Below are 26,967 nucleotides of genomic sequence, written 5' to 3'. Positions count from 1 at the left end.
GGCTTTAATGAAAATGTCAATCCCTTAGGTTCAGGGATATAGTGGAGGCTAAACGCAAATAAACTCAGTTTGTCCACCTCTGAAATTTGGATAAGAGACAGGCATATTTTTTCTTGCCCTTTTCACACCTTTAGTGATACACACGTTAAAAGCAACCACTACACTTCCTCCAGTAGCCTTCTACTTCTTGATCTACAGAATGCAGATGACACTCGCACAGAACAAATGCTTCCCCCAAAATGTAATTGCGGATAAAAAAAATATGCGAAACCGGATGGAGACATTTCAGTCGCTCGGCGGTCCCATACGAAAATGTAATGCCTCCCTTTTGAAAATTCGAGACATTTCAGACAATTTTAGACTTTTTTAGGTCTTAAAAACCGAAAGTTGTATTTAAGACTTTTTAAGGATCCGCAGGGACCCTGACAAGGGAGTCTGTATCACCCGAGACAGTGAGAATAGCTACAGCTGCATCGGAGTCATCGAAGTCTGGCAGGTCAATTTCTTCTGCCTGAAGAACATGACAGTAATTAGTTAATGAGTAGAGTAGTCAATGAAAAACACTACATGTGTATTTAATATAATATGAAATACCAGTGAATGAAAAGTTCCCAAATATGACATTCTTGGTGAATTACTGTAGTATGATTTAATTGCTATTCTGGCGGCTAGGAAGATGGTTGTGGTTGTTGTCTTTTGGCTGCAAGGTAGTATCAGAGAGGGCTGAATAGAAATAGAGATATATAGAGAAGACAAAGTAAAAAAAGAAGAAAGAGTGAAAGAGGACACACAATTTAATCAAAAACTTACATTCCAGGTCTCAAAAAATCCATCTTCCCACAGGAAGATGGGAAGGGCCTGCAGAGTAATTTTCCTTCTGCTGTTGACATTGACGTCTTCCTAGAAAGACAGAGGGATTGTGGGGTAATGGGAAGACAAATCAGCAGAATATTAATCCTATGCATATATTAAACAAGACTATAGTACAGGTGACATAAATACAAGATTAACTCCTTCACGCTCCTGATATGCAACCTCCTGCTCTGTCTTTCTATGAAATCGTGAGAGATGAATGTTCAGTGCATTAATAGACTGGAATGAGCAAATGCGTGAGTGGTGTATGCATGGTAATGGGCTGACCCTTGAAAACTGACTGTGATTTAACTAATAATGGCAAAGTAACTGAGTCTGTGTCTCGGAAGAGGTGTCACATGACCTGCATAGCCAACACATTTTGAAAATGCCACATAAAATAAGTCTAAGGTGTCATCCCTTCTTTGATACAAAAACATCACTCAACCCTAGCCTTTGTGTGTCCCTGTGGAGAGATGCAAAGGGATAACATCAGGCTAGGCTATTCTCATTGGTAAATAAATGCTTACAAAATATCACTATAACTTATAATAATATAGGCTACACGTTGGCTACATTGTGACACTAGTAAATGGAGGACAAGTAAGTTATCACTTACCATGGTGTGATGGTGGTTCCTTGCACAGAACTGAAAACATGTCACACAGCCATCTGGTCCTGAGGGGAAAAATATTATAAACAGTATTATTTCACTTTTTTGAACAAAAGTCATCTCTCTGTATAGGCAGGCCTATCAGAGTCGGATGTTGCCATTGATCATGCTTAGGGTATTGTCAGTAAGTTCAGAGCTACAACTTGGCTTCCTATCCGTGTTAACAAAACTGGAATTGACGTTAATATAAGACATATGCTATTGCTGCAGGGTTATTCTTCAACTATGGTACTGTTTGACCTGGTAATTTTTAGAAAATGTAACATCTTTCAGTAAAAATCTTTTTGCATGTTAATTATCTACTCTTTCTAGAAACTTGCCCTAATACACACTCAGTACACAGTGAACACACAGTGAGGTGAAGCACATACTAATCCCGATGCAGTGAGCTGTCTGCTACAGCCACGCTCGGGAGCAGTGAGGGGTTAGGTGCCTTGCTCAAGGGCACTTCAGCCGTTCCTACTGGTCGGGGTTCGAACCAGCAACCCTCCGGTTACAAGTCCGAAGCCCTAACCAGTAGGCCCCGACTGCCCAATCACACGTTTCCAAAACACAACAAAATGTGTGTTTTCAAGCAAAAATAACATCTACTGTTCCAAATGTATTTTATTAAATATTACACATATCAGCCAAAATATTAAATTGATTAATTTTCCAGAAATGTTGTATGTTGTATTATTTTTACATGTTTAACTTAAAATATGTGTTGTGATGGAAATGACAAAGTATGGGGGAGATGACAATGACATACATAGACAAATTTAAAAGCATTACTGCAAGATTTAGAACAAAAAAATGCGTCCCTGCCATATGTTATGTAATTATGATGTTTTTTTTCTACTAGATTCTTTAGTAGGCCTACTATGAAGCAAATAAACTGTGTTTTTAGGGCAATGCCATTTCCACCACGTCACCATGTCATTTCCACCACCAAAAACAAAAAAGTAGTAAATATTTTTTAGTTTTTCTTATTTCTTCCAAGGACAAGAAAAGTATCATAGTTGAAGAATTACCCTGCAGTGTTACTTTGCATTACATTTAGCAGCTAATGCGAACCATAGCTTAGGGCAGCTTATGGTAGGCTACTAATAAAATGTTTAAAAGTGCGCTGCCTGTTTGTGCGTGTCATGTGTTTGATTTCCAACTTATGAAACGTTGCTTTGGTGTCTAACCTGCGCGGCCAAAGTAGGCCACACCAGAAACGGATGATAAAGGATCTTTGGTAATGCTAAACCATACTGTTTGTCACTAAAGTAGTGCAACAACAGGCTGGCTGGCTGGCTGGCAGCTCAGACAACAAACTTTAGTTAACTCGCTAAAACATGCAGCTAGCCCGCAAAAGGTCTCTCTTACATAACCTACACTTTAGCTGAGGTCTGCCCGCTTGAAGACGGTACACAAATAAATAAAGTACACCCACATTAAGGCGCGTTCTTACCTTTGTGTAGAGGCTTGCAGCCTGATGATGATTGATGGATCATCTCACTGATTGCTTGCAGCTTGCCTGCCTACATCCGGGTGCGCAGCAGTCCTTGCAAACAATTAGTCTTAGGCCTCCGATGTCAAAGTGTATCAACTTACAACTGCCACAACCGATTTTAGACTAGTTCATTTGGATGGCGAGCACTCTTTGCGAGTTTGCTTTCTGCGGGCTTGTGTGGAGTGAGTTGGAGGGTTCTTCGTCGCGCCAGCTCTCCGCACTTCGTGCTCTGTCTTCCCCGCCGTGTGCAACACTACGCTGCTCGTCCCTAAGTGTAGTGTGAACCGGGAAATGTCCACCACAGCCCCCAGCACGTCCAGGCCGAGAATGCAATCATCCTGAATGCTAGCCAACCAAAGCTGGCGGCTCGCCGTCTCACCGTTGATGCACACACACACCACTTTTTGTCCATACAGTTCCGCTCGCTCTCCGGTAACTGTGGTGATACGTGTTTTTGTCTCTTCCCAGCCTCTGGGTCTGGCTACCAGCGTGCCGGGTAAGAGACAGGGGCGCACCAGCGAGACGGTGGAGCCAGTATCGATCAAGGCGCGACACCGAGTCCCGTCTAGCGTACAGTCCACATAGAGTCCTCTTGTTTGGCCGAGCCGGCCCAGCCGTATGCAGTCCATAGCCAGGTAGGTAGTGAAACTTGAAGGTGGCATCCCTCCCGCCGTGCCACCTCCCTCTAGTTTAACTGGGGCGCGCGCGTGAGGGGTGCTGGGGCGGGACAGTACCTCGCGATGTGCCCCGGCTCGCCACACCGGTAGCATCCGTCTCCGCTAGCCGGCCTCTTCCATTCGCGTGGGCGGCGTTGTGGTGGCTGTGCTGTGGTCTGTCGCGTCGTCTCCAACTCCCCCCCGTCTTCCTCCATCGATGTCTGGCGTACGCAATGCCTCGACTCCGTTGTGTGGAAAATGTTTTCCACCCGTTCGGCCTCCGCCAGCGCCACGGCCAGCGAGCTGGGGGCGCTCAGGCGAAGGTGTTCTCTCAGCCGCTCCGGGTGGATGCCTCGCACAAACGCTTCCAGTGCCATCTCTTCATGTAGACTCTGGCTGTACGTTGGGTAGCCCCGCCGGGCATACAGCTGCAGGTCAGCCGCGAACTTGCCCATTCTCTCGCCCTTGTGTCGCCGTCTGGAAGCGAGTTGTTCTCGAGCATCGCTGGTGAAGATTCTCTGGCCGTTGCAGAGCGGCTTCGATTGCGGTCCAGCTTGTTTGCTCTGCCGGTGGCAGGTCTTCTAATACTTGTAGCGCTTCCCCGTCCAGGGCCAACGCCACCTGTACGCCCGTTCTCCCTGCCGACCAGCCATTCAGCTCGGCTGCCAGACGGACCTGCACCAGGTATGTCGCCAGCGGCCTCTCACCATTGTAGCGGGGCAACTTGGCGTTGGAGCGCCCTTCCGCCGCCGTCGCGCCGGGGACCGGCCGATTTCCCTCGCTCCCGTGTGGAGCGGGTTCCAGTGGCGGGATGCTGCCATCAGCCCGGTTCGTCTCCTCCTGTGGCCTGGGGCGGGCTTCTTCGTTACGGTCACGCTGCAGGCTGGCTCCATCTGCTGGGCCCAGCAGGTGGCCATGGGCGAGCGCGCTGTCGAAGAGTCGCCTTGGCAGGAAACTCATCATCGCCCGGACATCGGTTGCAGCTTTTTCCTCCCGTCCAGTAGGGGTCGACATCCCACTTCTGACACCAATGTAACAATCTTGCAAAGTTGTCTCAGAATGGTTTTATTGGTTACGCACCAAAACACACGAACACATAATTCCGGGCCAGACCTGGCCCTTATGCTCCAGCACTAAACATCTATGTGAGGCTGTATCTACAACACACACTAGTTAGACCCCGTTATGAACACTGTAATCAACTATAAACATCAACACGACAGTCAGGACGCACAACATTGGTAACTTGCATGGTTAACATTAACATTCAACATAACATATCAACCGAACAGCATCATGGGAGCACAGTCATGAACAGCTAGGCTCAGATCATTACAGTATTAATAGTTTTAGAAATTGTGCTATAAGAATCACGGTTGTGTTTAAGCATTCAGAAAAAACTGTAATCAGATCGTTCTGGGTTTTGCCCGGTCTTATTTGTCTGGCACCTTGTCTGGCACCTGCGGATAAACTTCCTTTTTTATGAAATTGAAAACTGAGTCAAAGGCTGAGAATTAGTGTATAGTTTTGCAGATTTGGTAAGGGGTTATGGTATCATATGGGGTAATGGGGTTATAGTGGCATGTTTACTGTAAAAATTGTATGATATGCAAAGATTTTGTGTGTAAGCAGTGGAGAGAAAAAAGTCCTCAATGTACAGGTTTGGTCTTATGTGTCGTGTTTGGTCAGTATATTCTTGTCCTCTAAATTATTCTCTAGCCCACTTGAACAATATTTCTGAAAAAATCAAACATACACTATATCCTAAGATATCATAGGTTTTTGTCAAATGTGTTTTGTATTAAGAACATAATCAGATAACATGATGGATGTGTTTGTGATATGACAACAAAATAGAGTTTTGATAAATAGTTGTATAGTTTTGATTAAAGTGTTTAATTTTGTAAAAGAGCAAAAGGATTCTACTAATTTGGTGTTGTGTTAATTGTGTGTAGTGTTTTGGAAAAATGGGCCCTGTTTTCAAAATTGTGCCTAAGCAATTGTAAAATAAACTAGTCTGTAAGTGCTCTTCCAATATATAGTGTCCTCCTGGCACTTTTCATTCAGCATTCTGCTGCTGCTGAAAATCAATAAAGGATCAATGTTCTTCATCAGTGTGAAATGCTCCTCCCTGCGAACCACTGTTGAAATGAGCTGGACAAAAGATTCAACCTTTTTCAAGATCAATCTGAGATGTGGAGAAAATAATAACAGCTATATTCTGAGTTAGACAGGATGGGGAAACATAATAAATGTTTTACATTCACTGGCCCCTAGTTTGTGAACAGAATCTCACAGTGATAACGTAACGTGAGTGCATGCGCAGTGTTGCACATGTGCATACTATTTCAAACCGGAATTGTGCATTCATCATGGTTATTCTCAGAAATAAGACGGCTGCAGACGGCTACATCAAGTCGAATCCCCCTACAGACACAAGTAACATCCATCCATAACCACCTCAGGTATGCGTCTGTGGCTCCACCATGTGGAGATACATGGTCTTGTCTCGTACCATGTCTGTGATGTTTGCCATCACCTAATACATGTTTGGCAAAGGTTACATCAATCCATGATCAATCCATGATAACCGTAGGCATGCGGCTGTGGCTCCATGTGGAAATACTGCTTCCTTCATATTTATTGCCACCCCTGGTAAGGAGTAAAAAGAGGTATAAAAAATAACATAAATTACAACATAACAGCACATACAAACAACAAACAGTTTATGTAAACACTTTCATGATTACGGAGCCCCCATGGGCAAAAAAGTTGTGTACCAGAAACTAAAAAGAAATTGCCCATGCCATGTCCTCTATAGGGGCTTTGTGTTTCTGGTGCACATCATAAACTTTAAAAAGTATTTTTCTTTAGCTTATCCATTTAGAGCCTCCATACATGTCTATTCATCTGACCAGGTTTTTGTAGTCCACTGAAACTACATTTTCTCAAACCTCTTACAAGCCATAAAATCATAATATTGCCATATATTCAGGTATTTTACAATTACATGTATTACATTCCATAATGTACCCATTATTTCCCTTTATATTATCTCTTCCTTTCCTTGTACATTACATTACAGTTGTTCACAATTGCTAAAACACATTTTATTTTAAAACCTCCCACCCTTTTCTCAAAACTGTAAACACGCTCATTCCCAAACTACATTCAGAAAACCTCTTCTTGCACTTCTTGCAAAACTGAACAATCGCCTCAAAACAGTTTTACCTGTGCTCAAAACCAAACAATGTCTTCAGATCATTCACAAAACAGTCAAAATGAAAACATTACTGAGCAGTCATTACACACTACATCAAACAATGGAGAAACGGTACAGGGCAGGGCATATTTGCAACCCCCAGGCATATATAGCTCCAGAATAAATGTTTATTGTTTACAGTACAGTAAACACATTTTACATTACAGTTTTTCTCAATCGCTTTGATGCTTGTGTAAACTCTGACATCACATTTTCAAAACAGTAAACACCCATGTCTTAACAAAAGCACTCTGGCCAAAATGACACATTTTACTTGCAAGGCTCTCTCAAAACACTTAAAACATGCAGCAAAAGCTAATTTTGCCTTCTAACAACACACCCCATCATCACTGTGTGATTTCAATCAATCATTACACACTGGACAACAAAATGCAAAATATAGTTCTCAAAATGAGCATTTATGCTATGTCTGTACTCTGTTCCATTTCTTTCTCATTATTCTGGTATCAGAAAAAAAAAACTAAAAAAAAGACTAAATGTACTGAATTAAAAAATAATTGTATTCATTCCTCCCAAGATGTCATTGACATGTAAGACTTACAGTAAGCATCTAGACAAGACAAATTTCAGTGAACTAACTTGTCATTTTTCATCAAAATAGACCTACCTTGTGTACTGTTTTCTTCACCAAATAGGCAATACAGTACTGTAAATGTACCTTAGATCCATACTTGCAAATAGAAACACAGAACAGACATCTCTTATGGCAGGGCTATTCAATTAGTTTGTAATGGGGGCCAGTTCATGAAAAGCATCACAACTGAGGGGCCGGAGAAATGCGGCTTGAAATATGAGTCACATTAACAGCTGTAGATACAATGAACCATGGGCGGATTATGAACTTTCGGGCCCCTGGGCCCAGATGTATTAAGGGCCCCCCACTTATTGTCATATATGTGGGAGGGGGGGTTTGGGGGTCCTCCCCCAGAACATTTTTAATTTGTTTGATTTCCTGTATTCTGGTGCATTTTGGAGATGGCCAATACTAAATTCAATCAGATTCATAGCCTACATCCTGATTTGTTGATATTGAGGCAATGATTCCATGCAAAGGCTTGGGCTTCAGGGCCTCCTGACCCCTTGGGCCCATGGGCCTGGGCCCAGTAGGCCCGTTCAGTAATCCATCCCTGCAATGAACAGCAGCAATATTGGTGTTCAAATGTTGTATTTTGTACATGCATAACAACATCATTAGCCACCAGTGACTAATATCTGAAATCTGTGATAATAACAGTAATGGAATCTGTGCTTTGCGCAGTAACTGCTTGGTCCAAGATTTCCAGTGAGTACAAACATTCAAACACTTTTCAGGTGAAATAATGTGTAATCAGTCGCATATATGTAGCTCTTCTGACTTATAGGCCTACTTGTTACATTTGACGTTCCCACCATTTAAATTAGATGACCGTGACCTCTAGATTTTCTTTAGCAGTGAGGGCAGGCCAGTCATAATAGCCTAATAATAATAACATGGGGGTCCGGGGGTGTCTCCCCCGGGAATTTTTTTTCTTTCTGCTAATCACACTATTTTAACATGTTTTGAGAGGGACAGGCCCATCTTTTTTCTGACGCACGTCACGTTACCCCATGCATTAAACCAAATGTCACTGCTTGAATAAATGAAAACATAGCCTACTGAACATGGGCATTGTCATAGTTCACGATGACAATGAAAACGTTTAGCCTACTTGGTTTCTGACAGAAATAACGTTTTGTGCCAACATATTGTAGAAACACAACCAAGGCGGGCCTTTTTGGTGAACGGAGGTGCAAATCATCTCCTTTAGGCTACTTTCTTTGGTTATTAATATAGTCTACGATTCACTTTAACCACAAAACGTTTTGCCGTCGCCACATTTACAAATATGCAATTTACCTTCGGCTATCAGTGATACTTTTTGCTTCGAATCGCAATATAGTGCGCATTTAATGTAACATGCCACGATTTCCAAGAGGCCTACAGGGATGGATTACTGCACGGGCCTACCGGGCCCAGGCCCAGGGGCCCAAGGGGTCAGGAGCCTAAGCCTTTAGCCTGAAGCCTAAGCCTTTGCATGGAATCATTGCCTCAATATCAAGAAATCAGGATGTAGGCTATGAATCTGATTGAATTTAGGGCCAATCTCAATTCTCTATTTTACCCCTTCCCCTTAGTTTTGCGCGTGCACGTGAGACGAAGGGCTATCTCAATTCTCATTTCGATCGAGGGGTAGGGATAAGGGCAAGGGGTAGATAATCCTTAAAACCAAGTAGGCTAAGATCGGGAGCTTACTTGAAACCGAGGGGTAAGAGAAATACCCAACATACAACGCTCACACCGGAAAAATAAGCACACCGAGAGATTTATTGACATGAAATGTTGCCATTAATAAGGATTATAAAATTAAAATAGTAATTGTTTTATGTTGCATTCAATCTTGTGAACATATATTGAAGGTCCTGTTCTTCACGAGGAAGTTTTAAAAAATCGCCTGTTTTGTGAATGTTAACAGCACATCATTATTTGCGCGAATGTCTCGCATTTTACATATTTCCATGTCTTCCCCCCGAATTGGTAGCATACCATGTCAGAAATGTAAAGTCCAACAGCAGCTAAATTCGCTGAACTTTTTTACCGCTCGTCTGATATGAATGCTGCATAGGCCTATACGAGGCCTATTACTACTACTAATAATAATAATGATCACATTCATCATGTTGGTAAGAACAATGTTGGTATTTTACATTTATTTTGTATTACTACTAGCCTGCTGCTACTAGGCTACTACTACTAATAATAATAATAAATTACTTAAATCATGTTAATTCCCTGCACCTGTTTTAGACGTCCAAAAAAGTGACCTACACCGACGTCCAAATGTTCAACTACATATTGACGTAAAAATGGGGTCATTATTAGACGTCCAAATAGTGGACCTAGTTTGCACGTCGTTCTAAAGTTCAGAATTGGTCATGGACCGACGGACGCAATATAGACATCATCTCAACGTCCATATGACGTCCAATGTTTAGTGGGAAGTGGATCCCAGTTTCTTTAAAGCAATCGAGAAAAACGGTAAAAAACAAAACAAAACAAAACAAAAAGATTTCATAACTCAGTGGATTCAGCATTTACTTTAAATCCAGTAAAAATAAAGTATTGAGAATGGGGGGTTTGTGTTCACAGTTTTAAGAAAAGGGTGGAAGGTTTTGAAAAATGTGTTTTAACAATTGTGAAAAACTGTATACTGGAAAAGACAGGCAGCACTGTAAATGAGAAGTACATTACTGTACAGTGTACAGCCTATAATCTATATGCCTCATTCATTTCTGTCTTGTTGATGAACCTGCACTGTTCAGCAATCTCTTTGCACTTTGAATTAGCTTATATTGGTTGTGTCACATCATTTGAAGTGTTATCAATTTGAGTAGCTGTGTTTAACTTTTGACATCTGTGCTTTCTTTGTGTTTACTTTTTGCCACTTGTGGTTACCATTATGCATCACAAGTGCATCACAGTGCAGAATGTGTTCAGAGTTTTGTAAAAAGAATCAATGAGATCTGCAAATTGTGTCAACACTGTTTATGGTTTTGCCATAAGAGTGATTGATTCGCTAAATCTGTTCAGGCAACTGAGCATTTGGTTCAGAGAATGGTTTAGTGTTTTAGCAATTGTGAAAATGTGTTGGTTGATTTATTCCTTAGAAGCTGTAGTTTAGTGACTGCAGTACCGAGTATCGCAGCAAGGTGGCATCAGTTGGTTTAGTGCTAAATGGATACCTTAAAGAGCTACACACTATTATTTGCTGTGTAGTACCTATACAACTTAACTGTCATTCTGATATTTCTGATAATAAAAGCTGCATAGGCCTACTCCTCTAATAGAATAAAAAAAGAGTAATTAATAGATATACAGTATACATCATAGAGGGAGAGCAGATAGCTAACAAACATTCAGAAAAAGTCCTGTTGGCAAATTTGAGGAAAAGTCGGTAAAGGGGCTATTTCACACAATTTGAGGGTGCTGAATTCAAATATTTTGTTTACCAAGCTCAATTTTGAGTTTTAAGCTTGCTAATTAGCATAATTAGCATAATTCACATACTTTTTGGTTTTGCCATCAGATATCATAGGAATTGCAAAAATATAAGGCATTAATACTCTTTGTGTATCAGATATGTTGTAGGACAGGACAGGACAGGACAGGAATTAACCCAATGACCTTCAAGTAGCAAATGAAAATAAGCTAAAATTAAAATATAAAGATTCAGTATGACGTTTAGAAACAAAATAGATTCCTTGATAATACATTGATAGAATAGTAGGTGACTGCTCATTTGTAGAAAGTCCTTTGTCACTAACTATCATGAACAGTTGTCAGTCTTTACAGAGGATTTACACTGTATTTTTTTTTTTTACTGTAAAGGCGACTGTGCTTGCCTAGTTAAAACATCTCACTGGTGCTCTTTCCTATCATTCAAATTCCAGCCATGCAGAAAAATGGAAGAGTGTGCATGTTTGAGGAGTGCTGAAGAGTGCTATGGAGATTGCATTATTTGCAAAGAATTTAGACAAGATATCCTTTATAGTGCAACAAAAAGAAACATTCTCCAGTGCATCATTATTACTACATATGATGCTGAAAGGAAAGTGGACCTAGGACAAATCCTCAGCTATGAACTGATTAATATTGCAGATAGCGATGGTTATTTGTGAAGTGGAAATAAGTCTATCCTCACTCAGGTGCTGTCTAGCGATGTGGAATGTCCAGCAGTGATCACTGCAAAAACTGCTCATTCAACACTGGTAATAGATGCTCAAGATCTAGTTATGTCTTTAGGACACCCATCTGACTGCAGCACATTTAAGAAGTATGCAGGAAAGTTTGTGAGAAACTTTCGTATTGGTATTTGTTGTTTGGTAGCAAATTATGTTAACTATCAAAGAAATAGACCTAATGTAGGAATGCACACAGATATTGCAACAGATAATGGTGTAGGCCTCTGATTAAGACCTGAGTGGTTGAAACATACTTATTAAATTACACTGTTTTTCCATTTGCAACTGTCAAAGAAATCCCATAAACATGGGAAGGCCTAGGGTAGCCTACATCAGATGGCCTAAAGATTAGGCCCTCTGCATAGCATTAAGTGATTTGCATGCAGTAATTTGAACACTGACCTTGATCTAGCCTACTTTGTCTATTTAAAGGTGCCATGTGTAAGAATTGAGGTAAAAATATCCAAAAAATGAGCTACACACATCAAAAGAATGAGAAGAAATAAGGGCGATGGTGTCATTAAAAAAATGCCACAGCCCGACAGGTGTCATAATACCAGTTTCGGCCATGGGAGGCGGTATGCAGGCAACATAACAGCCAGCCAAACTGCAATACACGTGTCTCGGTTGTTATTCTAGGGTAGACCAACTCATTTTCTGGAGGTATACTGCCCCATCTTTTATGGAATGTGGAGTATGAATTGATTTTTTGGCAGACATTACACATGGCACCTTTAAAGGTAATTTATTGCCAAAACACCACACAATATAAATGAGCTATAACAAACAATAAAGGACTTAATCACACACAAACTACTATTTTACTGACTACAAAAATAATAATTATGTAGTTTAGAAGTTTAAAACCTAGAATTGATATTGTTTCAGTATCGAGTATCAAGATATTTATGGCAGGTATCGTATCAAAGTCATAATTTTGGTATCGTGACAACACTATATGCCAGAGCCACTCTGTTTTCTAGACATCAAGGATCGGAGGCTCTACCACCAAGTGATGCTTCTCAATGGCATATTAGAAGAGCACATTATCAAGCTCTATGGAGGCAAGCACACATACCAAATCCAGTGTTGTCGGTTGTTGCTGACGGTAGATGCAGTTCTGCATTAGGCTTGTTCCCGCTATCTAAGTTCATATGTAGGATATATTCTGAGTTGAAGGTTATCTGTGCAACTTGTTATTGTGATGAAATGCATTGAACACCACATGAGTGACTCACTATGTTAGCAATAAAAATATGGTTGTGTTTTGATTAGAATTTTCGAGTTTATTACATGTTAACTGTAATCATGTTCCCATTAAATATGTTAATAAAATATAGCATGGCTTCTTTAATACTCAAACATGTATTTACAGAACACTTTTATTTGGTTTTAGTGATTACTTCTGAAATAAACCCAATTTAGGGAAAAATAAGCAAAAAAACACTGTTATGTTAAAATGCTGATTATGCAGCTTAAAACTCAGAATTGAGCTTGGTAAACAAAATATTCAGAATCAGCACCCTCAAATTAGGTAAGAAGGGTGGTTTACCAACTTTTCCTCAAATTTGCCGTCAGAAGTTCTCTTCTGTGAAGCTGCTCTCCCTCTATCAGGTATACTTCACATTCTAGAACTATTGGTTAGACAGAATACAGAATGTAATGGGTTTCCTTTCCATTTCTTTGTTAATTTCTTTTGATATATTCAATTTTGAACAAAGACAAACACACAACAGCAATTCTTTCTTTTTAAATTTTCATTTTTATTCTTTTTTTTACTCATTATTGTAGAACATAAAACAATATTGTGGGTTTAACCACATACACTATATATTCACTTAATACACCACACAGCTACAATGAGAGAGACCGAACAAAAAGAAAACACTTTTATACATACTGCATACTTGGCATTAAATAAAAAACAGAATCAAGAACAATCTTTAACCCATAAAGGAATGTAGCTGCCAGTTTTCTTATGTATATCTGTGTATTATAGGTTATGATCATAGCTTTGACCATGACTCCTCTAAGAATCGAGAGGGAGGGGGCACACTACATCATTTAGGAGAAAGTGTGACAGTGTATGTGTGAGTGCGGGTGGATACATAAAAAATAAACAGTTATGGGTAACACTCTAAAAAGTTTTTTTTTCCATGTCCAATTCTGTTCTGTATCTAATTCACTAGAACAATTTTCTTTGTCTAACAGTCTGTTTTCTTCAATAGCATACGGGTCTGTAAAATGTAATCAGGCATTCAAAGTCTTCTTCAAGTACCATATTTAGTAATTGTGGACAGACAGTATCTTGGAAAGAGTGCTTTTCATAGTGATGAGTGTTTTTGATTCACATGTGACAAACGTTTCCATTAATTTTACTTAAAAATAAGATCAGCACCATAGACAATTCCTACAGCACACTTAGAAATGCAAACAACTGTTCACCTTTCATTTTAAGAGCTCAAAAACAAACTTACGAAAAACACAAATTGTTCTAAGTTCTTTCCCATTATTCCACAGTGAACTCCAGAGTTAGCACCATAGTTCTGGGCCTCAACACAATTGTTTTTTAGGAGAGACCTTTCTGTTGCATGATCCCACGTTTTCTTTCTAATCCTTTCTTCCATCTCCACCTTTCATGGAGAGGAAAGTAAAAAATGGGTGTTCAAAAGAGGGAATACTCATGCACAAATAAGTCTAAACAGCGGTCAAAATATCTGACGCTAACAAAATGTCCGTTGTTGTACTGTTGCCGTTAATGTTTACATCAAACTCTGAAAAAGGTTTCATGGTTTAAAAATCTGGTGGAGAGTGAGTGTGTCCATTAAGGAAACTGGTCATGAAGAGAAAGTGCTGCAACGGGACGGGGAGATTGATCTGAGAATGCGATAAAAACACACGGGCGATAAAAACACACGGCCACACAGCCATATCGACTTTTGGGGAAGGACTGTTCTTCTGGTCATACAATTTATGATTCATGATTCCAACATAACCGCTGTGAATTGTTTTTTTGTTTTTGTTTTTTTAAATATAAAAAGAATGAGCAGTTCTTCACTATGTGTACATTTATTTCTCATTATTTACTATCATCCTAAAACAGTCTGGAGTTTTTTTTTAAACAGGAGTTTTGTTACCTGGTTCATAAAGAGGGTTGTTGAGGAGAGGGAGCGGTTTGTGTTAGAGGTATTGGTGTAGTACAGTACATATGAAGAGCAGGACAGCAGTATAAGGTATACATGTTACAAACCAAACACATCAGGTTGTCTTTTACTGTTGTTTGAAGGGCTTGACATACTGACAATTGTTGACTAGAAATCCCGGAATCATTCATGGTGTAGTCGTGACACCTCACCAGTTAAATAATCTTACCTAAATATTTAAATATTTACATTTCTATCTCTCCCAATAAACTTCCATTAAAACAAAAACTATGTTTCAAGTTATCCATAATCCGCTTTTTTTTTCTCAATTAAAATCAGGATTAAAAGTGCTTTTATAAAATCTTTTCTTCTCTATGTACAATTTCTCTTAGTTAAAATGAAACATTAAAAACAAAATGGAAAAAACAACCACAATAAGAATAATCATTATTATTATATAATAAATAATAATAATAAAAAAAGATCACAACGTGTATGTAGGCAGCAAGCATTCGCTCTGAGGCATCTGCATGTTTGTAGCATGCTATGACTAGTGACCAGTGACTCTACAACATGAGGTATAGAGAGCTTCTCACTACCGAATGAGCACCAAGGTCCCTATTGGCGGTAAGCACCATGCAGTGTCCAGCCCCCTGCAAAACCAGCTGTAGCCCTCACTATCCTCCTGACAGATGTGTACACACACACACACACACACACACACACACACACGTACACACAGAGAGTCACAAGCACTCAGTCATACACACAGCACAACACAAACTCATCTGAAAGACACAGACAGACACACACTCATGCACACAGGCTTAAAGCGGAGAGCTGAGATGTCATGCTTCGCTGATGTCATGCTTGGCCTCTGCCTAAATCTCCAGTGAGGGTCTGAGGAGAGGGGGGGCAGGGGAGACAATGACTCCCTCTCTGATGAGAGGAAAGAAAACCGACCCCTATTAGCACCAAACCCCAGCACTCGTCCCATTGGCTCGAAAAGGCAGGACCGAAAATGAGAACTCCTCTACAATTCCACGTGCAGTGCTCAGAAGGGAGTGTCTGGCGGTGTGTGCTTGTGTATGTGTATCAGTGACTGTGTATGAGAATGTGTGCGTGTATGTGTGTGAGTCATGAATGACAGTAGGCCATCAACAGACGCTGCTGCAGCACCGAAGAGAGAACCATACAAGCACCATTTCACTGGAGGGACATGAGACCCTTGCTCATTCCCTCGGCTCCACATTTAAGACCCCTGCGGCTGCCTATAGATGTGCCTGATTGCAAATCAGCTGTGAAAGAGAGCACCCAGCTTCAGTTGTAGGCCAGCGCAGCACGTGGGGGATTCGCCCTTTTGGAAAACACAATGAAGAAGCACCGGAGAGGAGAGGAGAGGAGAGGAGAGGGGCGAATGCTACTCTAGGAAGCAGATTTTTGGGATCTCCGTCGTTAGGCTGGCTGAGGCACAGACAAGGCACCCTCTTCCGGTGGTGCCACGTCAGGACTTCCCCCTCTCTGTTTTGGTCACATGCTCATTTTCCTCGTTTGTTAGTTTCACCTTGAAGCCTTGTGTTAATCCTTGATGCCTTCTATTGTTTTAAGCAAAAGAGGTCTACATCTTTCTCAGTTTCGTTTGCAGTCGCACCTGTGTCTTGCCATCGTGGAAAAAAAAAAGTTCCTCTTCTGTTTCAGAGGTCGACCGATGGGAAAAAGGCCAAAAAGAAAAGCAATAGAAACTCATCAGACGTGACAGCGAGGTCACTCTTACACGACCGTTTAAAAAAGGTCAAAAATATTAATATCGACATGAGTGAACAATAATATTAAAATAAAAAATAATCATCTTCATTATGTAACAACAATACCTGCAATATAGACGTTTACAGTAACAATAGCAATTGTAATATTGATAATTATAGTCATAATAATAATTAGGGGGTCATTCAATGAAGGTGAGGGAACAATGAAATCCTCTCATTAAAGAGGAGAAGAGCACCATGGGCAGCATGTCTGTCAAGTGTATAAACCCGACTGCCACCAAATATGAGGTAAAAAAAAAAAAAAGATACAAGAGCAAACAAGTCAATGTCACCCAGCCTATCACCCACCTGTTTGGGTGCACTGGAAGGGGGTTGAAGAGCTGAAACAAGAAGCAGGAGGAGGTGCAGGGTGACGACGACACCAGTATGTCTGTCCAGCACTCCTTCATGCCATCCCTGACCTAGTCCAAATGACCCACGACACCTCCGACACGACGGCTGTGCTCAGACGAGTCGGCTGTACGGCCCCGTGAGCTGCGTGTAGGCGTAGGACGACACGGTGATCAGCGAGGAGGTGTTGAGCGTGGGAGCGAGTCGTGTGGCGACCCCCTCCCTCTTGTCCTTGGCCGGTCCCGGGCTGGGACTGGCCGCTCCCGAGGCCCACTTGCGCTTCTTGCCGAAGACCTTGATGTCCTCCGGGGGCAGGCCGAGCAGGATGGCCTCTTCCTGCCGCTGGCGCGCCCGCTCGGCCAGCAGCTTCATCTTGGCCTCCCACAGCGCCAGGCCGTGGCAGGGTTGGTTGAGGTTCTTGTGCTGGTAGAAGACGAGGGAGATGCGCGACGGGTGCGAGCGGTCGGGCCGCTTGAGCGGCGTGGTGGCGTGCAACTCGCGCCGGGCGCATTCGATGAGCACCGAGCCGTGTGCTGGGGCCACCGCCACGCCTCCGATGTTCGGGTCCAGGAAGTTGTGCTCGCTGTCCGACCACACCTCGTCGTCGTCCAGCTCGCGCTCGCCCTGGCTCTCCGCCTCGCTCTCGGACTTGCAGGGCGTCCAGCAGCCTTGAGCGTCCGGCCGCTGCAGGGCGTCGGGGAACAGACGTCCCTCAGGGGCTGGGGAAGGGGTGCTGCCGGCAGCGGAACCGCCGCCAGACCTCCAAGCTTTCTCCTGGAGCCCAAGGGGAGTGGAGCCACGGCTCTCGCCCGCCCGAGACAGCATCTTGTCAGGGAAACCTCCTGCGGGGTTTTCCAGTTTCACAGCTGGGCTGAAGCCAGCAGGCCAAACTTTGGGCTGACCACTCGGGGATGGGCTTTCCCAGTGGCGTGGGGTTGTGGGGTGAGGAGATGGAGCAGGAGAGAAGCCCTGCTTGAGCGACGGTGATGGAGAAGGAGCAGGAGAGGCCATGGGGGTGTTGTGGCCATGGAAATGGTTCCACTGCTGCTGCTGCTGTTGCTGGGAGTACGCGTGTTGAGGGTGATGGGTGGGATTCTGGTGGAGCATCTGCTTATCTGGGGGGAAGGGAGAGTCGGCAGCACCGGGTCTGTGCGGACCCTCCCAGCCTTTGGACATCAGGCCGTTGGGCCTGTGGCCAGGCCAACTCTCGGGGGGCTGTGGGGTGGTGCTGGGAGTGCCTGGGCAGCTCTGTGACCCTGCGTCCGGCCTGCAGTTGCCATACACCGGAACATCCATGGGCTCCTGCTTAATTACTGGCGTGGCTCTGCGAGGCTCTGGCGGGGGAGTGGGAGTGTGGCTCGGGCGTCCGTGGGGCTGAGGGGCATTGGAGGGGGTGACGTAGCCGCGGACAGCTGGGTCTTCTGCATGACGCTCAGGCTGATCGGGGAAGGCGTGTCCCAGCCTGGCTTGCAGGCTTTGAACGTCTGGCTTCTGGTCGAAGGATGTGGCTCCAGCTGCTACTGCTGCTCCTTTGGGCCACGATCCACTGCGGCCCTCGTAGCCCATCAGCTCTGGGGGGAAGAGTGCTTTGGGGGGGTAGTTGCAATAACCGTAGGGCAGTGCTGGAAGATTGGGGTGAAAGCCGTTGACGGGCGCTGCTGCAGGAGTCTGGCTGTTGGAAGGGAGGCCTCCTCTTGCATAGTATCCAGGGTAGGAGTAGGCATTGTTAATGCCCCCGTAGGGCTCAGCTGCCTGGCCGTTCCCTGGCGCTGGGTAGCCCGGTGGCAGAGCACCATTAAAGGAATGGTATCGATCTACAGGCTCTTTTTTGATGTTGGGCTTCATCTCTTGTTTTGGGATTGCTGGGATAAAGAGGGGATGAGAAGTTAATCATTTTCAGTTCTTAAGTTAATCAGTTAATAAATCAAGTTCTTTGGGCTTTTCATAGAATGAGATTCATATATATTTATTTTGGTGTAAGCTTCATTACATTCATCAAATCATTACAGATCCCATTGTACAATACCAGCATGGGCATATTGCAACTCTGATATCATCCCCTAAGGGGGCAGACTGATTTCTTCTTTTTCTTGCCTAAAGATTTTTGCAACTAGTAGTCAACTAATCAAAACCATCAGTTTCCCATTTAGAATCTTTGCATTCTTACCTTTATTGCCTTGTTGGGGGTGTGGGGATCCTCTGTGGATCGTCTCGGTTTTGATAGTCTTTTCTGGCGTCTCCGCTGGCGTCTTCGGACCCTTCTTCTTCTCCATCGCAGCTTTCTTGGCCTCCAGCCGGCGCTGACGGCAAGACTTGGCAGGCTCAGGGAGCTTCCGCACCTCACGTCGAAAGTTGCTTAGCACATGGATGGCTCCTGTCTGCATCTTAAGTCGCTGGTTCTCCGCGCTGCCAAACTCGTCCGTGTTAGAGACCTTGTAGAGCGGAAGCACGTGCAGCTGCTCGTCCTCGGGGAGCACACCCACTGTCCGATTGTCCTCTTTCGTTAGAGTGCACACCTGTGAAGACAAGTTACAGGGTATGTGAAGAGGCCATCTTATGCTGTTGTAAACAGAGAGATGCTTTTACCTGAACAAGCTAACTCGGCAGCTAGGCAACAAATACTTGTCTTGGGACCTTATGGCTAAAGAAGGATGGCAAGCAACTTTAAGCACCTCATATTGTCCTTATGCTTGAGGGGGTTTCCTCTAGAATTTTGCTGCTTGACCAAACAAGGTAGTTCACAAAACCAGCAGACTAGCATAACTAGCCACCAAACACCGGAGAGCACCTATACTGTAAGGGATAATGTATTGAACGCCGGTCATTTTTGGGGAAATAAGTCCCGACAGGGCGAACAGGACCCCGACGCGCCAGGGGAGTGGTCTTGCTTCGGCTTGAAGGGACTTATTTTCCCAATAATGACCGGTGTTCTATACATTATCCCGCTTATTATACGGTTACTTGCCAAAACGAAAAAATTAACTCCATGATATGTCTCTTTACATTTATTTGTTACCGTTTCGTTGTGGCTTTTGCTGAGAAACAAATAGTTCGCAACACACGCTGAACTTGAATCAAACGTTCTTTATAACACAGATGATCAACCGTCTGCCTTCACTTTTGAATGAAAATCCGTTGCCATTGAGAGTGGTCATTATATAGAGGTCAAAAATAATGACCGGTAGAACTTTGGAAAATCCCATTCAAATCAACGGAGCGTTCTACATGAATTGCGAAGAGCCGTATACTAAGTAGTGGTAATGAGAAGATGATTTACCACAGTGCAGCCGTTGTGCAGATTGTGCTGGTCTTTGTGGGCGTGAGCACAGAAGTCCATACAGGCCGTTACTCCAGAGAAAGGCCTCCCTTCCTTCAGTCCAAGTCTGCAGTCTATGGCCTCGTTCTCATGCTGACACTAAAGGATAATGAGCAAAGGAAATTATTACCTGAATGAAATGTACCACTTGAATTTGCACAGCAGTGCAAAAAAGAAGGAAAAAGGCTGCACTTTGCATACACAAGTGTTTATTGCACAGGCGTGTTGCGGCGTAGTGCCTTCTTCAGTGAGCACAGTGAAGCCTGCTCCTACCAAACAATTCTCACAGCAGTGCAAAAACATTAGCATCAGTAATATAAAGTAAGCATTGTTAGGTATTTAAAATATAAGGTAAAAGTGTAAATTATGTTCAGTCTAGTGTACCTACAGTAGTGTCCACCAGAATACATTGGTAAGCTTTATATTGATATCATGAACTCTCTGTTCCTCTGTTATTGTGTTGGGTTACATAGGTCTGAGGTAATGCTGCCTTTAAAAACATAAATCCAGTAGAAAAATATTATAAGGTGCATAATGACAAACAAAACCACTGCCATCCTATTTAGGCCAGAGGAAAAATAAATTTTCCTGTGAAGACTGGGTGGCCACTCAACATACACCAGATTACAGAACATCCTTGTAACGACATATTTAGTTTCTGGGAGAACATTTTATCTCAACATTACCAAGGAATTACCATAGTCACCTTGACACCAGAAAACAACCCACAACTAGGCTTGGCCATTTATAATCAGATACAGGAACAGTGCTAACCTTTCTGGCAAGTCACCAGGCTGAATGTAAGTATGCACTTACAGTAAGTCTTAATCTATGTTTTATTCAGATTTAGCAAATAACAAACTGACTTACAACAACTATTTTATTAATAACTATATTTTGGGTGGGTGGTACTGGCTTGTTGCACTCTCAATGAGCAATGGTTTATAACTTGAATATCACAGTTTGCACATGAATGTCTACCGGTACTCATGTTCCATGTGTGTTCTATGCCAAGTACTCCACATCCCTCCCATAGTCCAAACACAGGCTGGTTAAGCAAGTTAAGGTGGCAAAACAGGCTAAACAAGTGTAACTGCTTCCTCATTCCTCCATCCTTCCATAGAACAGCATCAAGCCTGAGATGACCTTGCTTCATAGCAATGCATAGTTGTAGTAAGAACACAGCAACAATGCTTTAACTGCAGCTCCTCAGGAATACCCAGATTAAAAAAAAACAGGCATATAGGTCCAGCCTTAAAACCACACTAGAATATTAAAGGTGTAGTCTGTGATTATACGCAATTTCAAACCTATAGCATTTTTTGTCACATTCAGCAATCATTGCATCATGATCCGCTAGCTACCCATTCCGTGAGTGCACTGTAAAAAAACGGTTTCTGTAGGCAGCCCAGATTCCGAGACAAAGTGGGGGCAGCCTAGCCTGACGAACCAGACCATTAAAATGTAGGGTCTGGGGACTCACTGTTAGCAGTGCTCAGTCCGAGGGGCGGGATAATCGGTTATCTTTCAAATTCCCTCTGCACGCAATAGGACAGCGCTACAACTCATGAGTCCCATGCGTTTTCCCACCAGTTGGCCAATTCAAGCTTAACTCGTGTCATGATGTTCACCAACAGCAACATCCATCTTCTTTGTTTTCAAGTAGCAGGGAATTCAAGCCGAACCGTTGCAACTCTGCCATCAATCATTATGTTAAGCCCGCCTAACGTCTCTATACGCAATGTGATTGGCCCTATCGAAGTTTAATTATTCCAGCTCGCAAGCCAACAGAGAGTTGCTAGACTAGCCCGGGCAGCAAATTGCTAGACTAGCCCGGGCAGCAAATTGCTAGACTAGCCCGGGCAGCAAATGGGCTAGTCTAGCAACTCTCCGTTGGCTCCGTTGGCTACATTTGCTGCCACTAGGGTGCGTCTAGATTTCTTGGCTTGGGGCAGCCTGTACCCCAAACAAAAACAAAACCCTGTGTGGAGTTTCTCTGGGAATACTGAAGGTAGGGGTGAGCTACCACTCTGGTGTATTTCATTTGATCCTTGATTAAAAATATAATGTACGTTGTGTTGTGCAAACGTCTGCTAATAAATTTAAATATAAACATAAACAAACGTGACTTCCTGTGCAATCGCTGACTGCATCTTTATGTTATGGTAGCAATAGCACATTCATACACTACATGCCAGCCAAAATATCTTTTGCCAATGCCATGATATGAATAAAAGAGCTTAGCATGTGACAGCAGTATGATGAGATCGGTTGCCTCACCTGGTTGCTGTAAGCCTGAGGGGCCAGCTGCTTATACAGAGGAGCCACGTGCGTGGCCAGACTCTGAAAGTTGTCCCTGAGAACCCCCTCCTGCACAAAAAACTCGACATTAGCACACCAGACAAAAACATCACATAGAAGTACCATGCTAAATTTTAGGGGAAAACATTCTTGTTAACCTTTTCGCTGATACCTCAAGATTCAACTTTATTTTTTACCCGTGAGGGAAATTCATTTGTGGTGCGGCAAACATACACACATGCATTCCACGCTAATAATCTAAAACAGATGAATAACTACAGATGAATAACTAAAAACCTTACATCTTCAGGACGGTCTCCCTGCAGCCTGAACTTGCGGGGCAGCTTGCTGCGGGCGTACTTGCACCCATTGAAGTACATGCTCCAGGAACACCCAAAGGAGAAGGAAGCACCGCAGGTCTCAGAGTCCTTCCCCTGGCACGCACAGGTGCGACTGGAAGCCAAGAGAAACAGCACTCACTTCAATCGGCACTTTGCAGTTTAGCTCACACATGGTAATCACCCACATAAAAATAATTTTGCTACAGCTCCATCTTCATGTCATTCAATTGATATGAAAATATGCATGAAGGATTACGAATGATCCTTCCAAGATGTATTTGTAAATCAATAGCTAACATCTAGATCCAACAGTTCTGTACATATCTGGAATAGAACAACTTAACAATGTGTGCTGTTTTAGCTAATGTAAACATCTGTACACAAAGTAGGGGTCGGTCACTCACTCGTCGTTGAGTCCACAGCGGCGACTGGTGGGGTTGCCATACTTGGTCAGCGTCTGAGTGATCTCCTGGTAGAGCTTATCGGCAAAGAAGCGCGGCACGCCCTCCCATGCCATGATGAGAATGATGATGACGGCGTTGGCACAGTGGTGCCCTGCCCGGTGGCGCACTAGACACAGCAGCTTCTCCTTCTCTCCGCTGCGCCGGATCACCTGAGAGAGATGACACAGGTAGCGAGAGAGATGAAGGAGGGAGCAAGAAGGGGAGAAGGATGGACAGAGCATGAATGTTTGGGATAGAGATAGAGACACGGAAAAAAAAACAAAAAAAAAAACGGAGATGCAGATAATTAATCGGGGCAGATTACTTCAAGCATAGCAGAAACACGACCTTGTAGCAACACTGCCTTACAGGAAAATAGCTTGTATGCTTGCTTTGCTCTGCAACCGAATCGTGAATCCTCCTGGGTATTCTAACCCATTCAGCAGGCGGGGTGAGCGACTGAGAAAATGCGCCAAGGTTGTTACCAGGCCTTTGTCACGGCACACTTTCTAGTCTTAAGCGATGCCACACACGGCGGCGTTAGCTGTGACATTGCGAGCGGGGGCCATAAATCAATTAGTGGAGTGTGAGTGAGGAAGTGCAGCGAGCCGGAGTGCTGGGTCAGCAGCACTCAAGCTCCCCCTCGCCGCCCCCCTGCGGCTTTACAGTCGGGGGGTAACGATGATCGCACCCTGCCTGGCAGCACCATGTGTCATCCACACACACACACACACACACACACTACCCACCTCTCCCACTGGTGGAAGTCTAAACTTCACTGAAGCTGGGAGCTGTCAGGAGACACTGTCTTGACAGACCTCTCTCACTCTCTCTTCCAAATTCATCTTTTGAGCTGTCTTCCTCTCCTGCCTCTCACCATTGCTTTCTTTCTTTTTCTCACACAGACATACACCCATGCGTGCGCGCACACACACACACACATACCATGGCACAGACCTGGGGCCCATCATTCACACTCTCATGTCCTCACTACAGTGCACTAAGCACAGGAGATGATGAATGTGTTGTAAAACACTTGTCCCCTGGCCCTGCACACAGTACAGTAATATCCTGTGTATTAGCCGCATTGTGTATAAACCGCAGGACAGTGTTTTATGCAAGTAAAAAAAAACAAAAAACATATTAATACCATATTAACTGCCCCCGTGTATAAACCTCATAGCTGAAGAAATTTTGCAAATGTATAAACCGCAGCTAATAGTTGGGAAATTATGGCATATGCCACCATCCAGAGGTCTGTCATCAGGTGGCCTTTCCTCAAGCATCCAATTGCACATGGTACTTGTACTTACCAATGTACCAAATTAAATCAAATTAAAAGTTCACCGCCATATAGTTTATTTTTTACATTTTAGGTATGTTGAGGCAAACATCTTCGACACTACAGCACGTCTCTCTTTGTCACTACAGCATGTCATTTCAACATACCCATTTTGCGATTGGGCATCCCTGAGAACTCTTTCCTTCCCTCCCAGTGTAAACCACTTTCTCGATGCGGACGGCCTCTCCCTTCTCTCCGTACCTGCGTGTGGTCAAAGAGACAGTGGTTAGAAAAGGATAAAGAGCCGATAGCCAGCAAATTTCAGCAAATCACAGTGCAGACACAAAAATGCTCCTGTTTTATATCTTTTAAGCAGTTATAGAAATCACTGCTTACACAAAATAAACAAACATGGCAAAAAAGGATTGAGTTTTGAGTAGGAATCCATGAGATGAATTGTTGTTGATGTAATGCTTGGATTGGAGATGCTTTCTCATGGAGATAAAGTAAGCATCTTTTTAGCCTCTGGCAGCTGGGCTTGTTCACAGGCTACTGCTGCGAGTCACACCAGTGTGGGGTAGAGGGCTCGCTGAACTCATCCCACACAAAGTGTAAAACTAAACACTATCTCAAATATGTGTTTCCATGTATGCCTCTGTCACTGTGTGTGAGTGTATGTGGGCATATTTATCTCTGTTTATATGGGCAAGGGTTTGTTTGCATGGGAGTGGGAGTGAGAGGGGGAGGGGGGGGGGGGTTAAGGAAGGAGGGGGGGGGGGGGGGGATTGGATCCACACACAAAAAAAAAACCAAATCCTTTCTGAGCTGTGACCCCTCTCCCCTTCTCCTCTCCTCTCCTGTCATTGCAATATTGTCAGTCACCCAGTGCGGCCCAAGCGTGGTGACCACATGGGGCTCTTGTGAATACGAGAAGCCTCCACAATAATCTGCAGGGCCATTGGGAGACGGGCGGGGGATCCACAGGGGTGGGCCTGAGGGGTCGGAGGCCGAGCCGGGGTCGGGTCAGCCTTGGGCTCTTATGTCATCCTGCCAGAGCGCAAACAAAAGGAGGGCGACCCATCCTCCCAACCCCCCCCCGCCCTCTCTCCAGCCCCTCTAAGGGGAATGATGAGTCATTCCTCCTTTGGAGGCTTTAAAATCCCGCCACCGTGCAGCCAAGTGCCCCTCCACACAGAGCGACCACGTGAGGAGTGTGAGAACGGCAAGCGTACAACTACTCAGCTTCTGTTGACACAGCTTAGTGTGTGAGCTAACTAGGCCCACATCGTCCACTTTCAGGTACCTGGACTCATCATTTTGGAATAAAAATAAGGATGAAAGGACAAGCCTACTCCTGCAAATCGAAACACTTCTGCTGGTGTTTAAAGGTGATTGCTGTGAATTAACATTTTAAATGCTTCTATGAGGTCTCGTGTTGTAGAATTTACATCAAAGACTTACAAAAAAGAAAGATAAAGAAATATACGATCAGGTCCATGAGTTGTGTAAGTCAAATGATCATAGACATAAACACAAGTGTTTACTTCCTCCACTGCAACAGCACAGGGACATAGTGCAATGCAGATGCATACACATTTGTGGCACCAAAGTCTACTGGTTTTGCTGTTGCAGACACATTTCAGAACACAAGCTCAATCTCCCAGTCACAACATTTGAAATCAGATCTCCATGTCATGTAAATAAAGACTTTTATTTTTTATACAGTATGTGTATACTTCTCTCTGCCCCTTACTGACTGTTGTATTTAAATAGTGATAACTACCAACCTTAAAATATTGTTGTTGGAAATGTAAGGTGGTGTTGCTGTTTCGATTTGCTGGAGCTTGAACAAATAAACTAAATTCTCATTCTATCTCCAGTAGTTTTAATTCCAGGATGCAAAGAAACTAATGAAGATATGTATCTTTGGATAGAAACATCTGTTATATGCTATAACATATGACCCTGAGATAGTGCTTTGAAACAAGCACATGTCCGCATGGACACCAAATGTTGGTGTTGCGCCGACAGTCTGCATGGATCACCCTGGTGACAAAATTAGCATGGTGCGTACCATGCGCGGACTTAAACGCTGCGTCTGTGGAACAATACTTACGACTGGCAGGGAGAGGGCAGTAACCCACGTGTTGCTTTGTTTACTCTCACATGAGCATGCGCCTTACTATTCTGGTCTATTCAGTCCAGACAAAGTGCAGCGAAATGTCAAAAGGGACTGTCCCAGTGTTGCTCTATGTGTTCCACTGAAGTGTTTGAAACTATTCA

At 43.5% G+C, this 26,967-nt stretch overlaps 1 protein-coding gene across 6 annotated transcripts in view; it reads right to left on the bottom strand.

Annotated features, from left to right (window-relative positions):
• Positions 1-13,441: 13,441 nt before the first annotated feature.
• Positions 13,442-26,967, bottom strand: part of tet3 (tet methylcytosine dioxygenase 3) — a 45,984-nt gene continuing 32,458 nt past the window's right edge. For all 6 annotated transcript variants that reach the window (XM_076270620.1, XM_076270626.1, XM_076270624.1 and 3 more), the window contains 7 exons: positions 24,852-24,945; positions 23,364-23,572; positions 22,921-23,071; positions 22,598-22,687; positions 20,279-20,416; positions 19,169-19,517; positions 13,442-18,863 (listed from right to left, as the gene is read on the bottom strand). In XM_076270620.1, the coding sequence (XP_076126735.1) occupies positions 17,116-18,863; positions 19,169-19,517; positions 20,279-20,416; positions 22,598-22,687; positions 22,921-23,071; positions 23,364-23,572; positions 24,852-24,945 (2,779 nt within the window). In that variant the 3' untranslated portion in view covers positions 13,442-17,115. The remainder of the gene's footprint in view (positions 18,864-19,168; positions 19,518-20,278; positions 20,417-22,597; positions 22,688-22,920; positions 23,072-23,363; positions 23,573-24,851; positions 24,946-26,967) is intronic.

The sequence above is a fragment of the Alosa pseudoharengus genome, unplaced genomic scaffold, assembly GCF_046254945.1.
Source record: "Alosa pseudoharengus isolate Yale_2024_CS ecotype anadromous, Long Island Sound unplaced genomic scaffold, YU_APseudo_1.1 YU_APseudo_1.1_scf_6, whole genome shotgun sequence".
Classification (NCBI taxonomy): domain Eukaryota; kingdom Metazoa; phylum Chordata; class Actinopteri; order Clupeiformes; family Clupeidae; genus Alosa; species Alosa pseudoharengus.
This window is presented reverse-complemented; position numbering and strand designations above follow the sequence as displayed.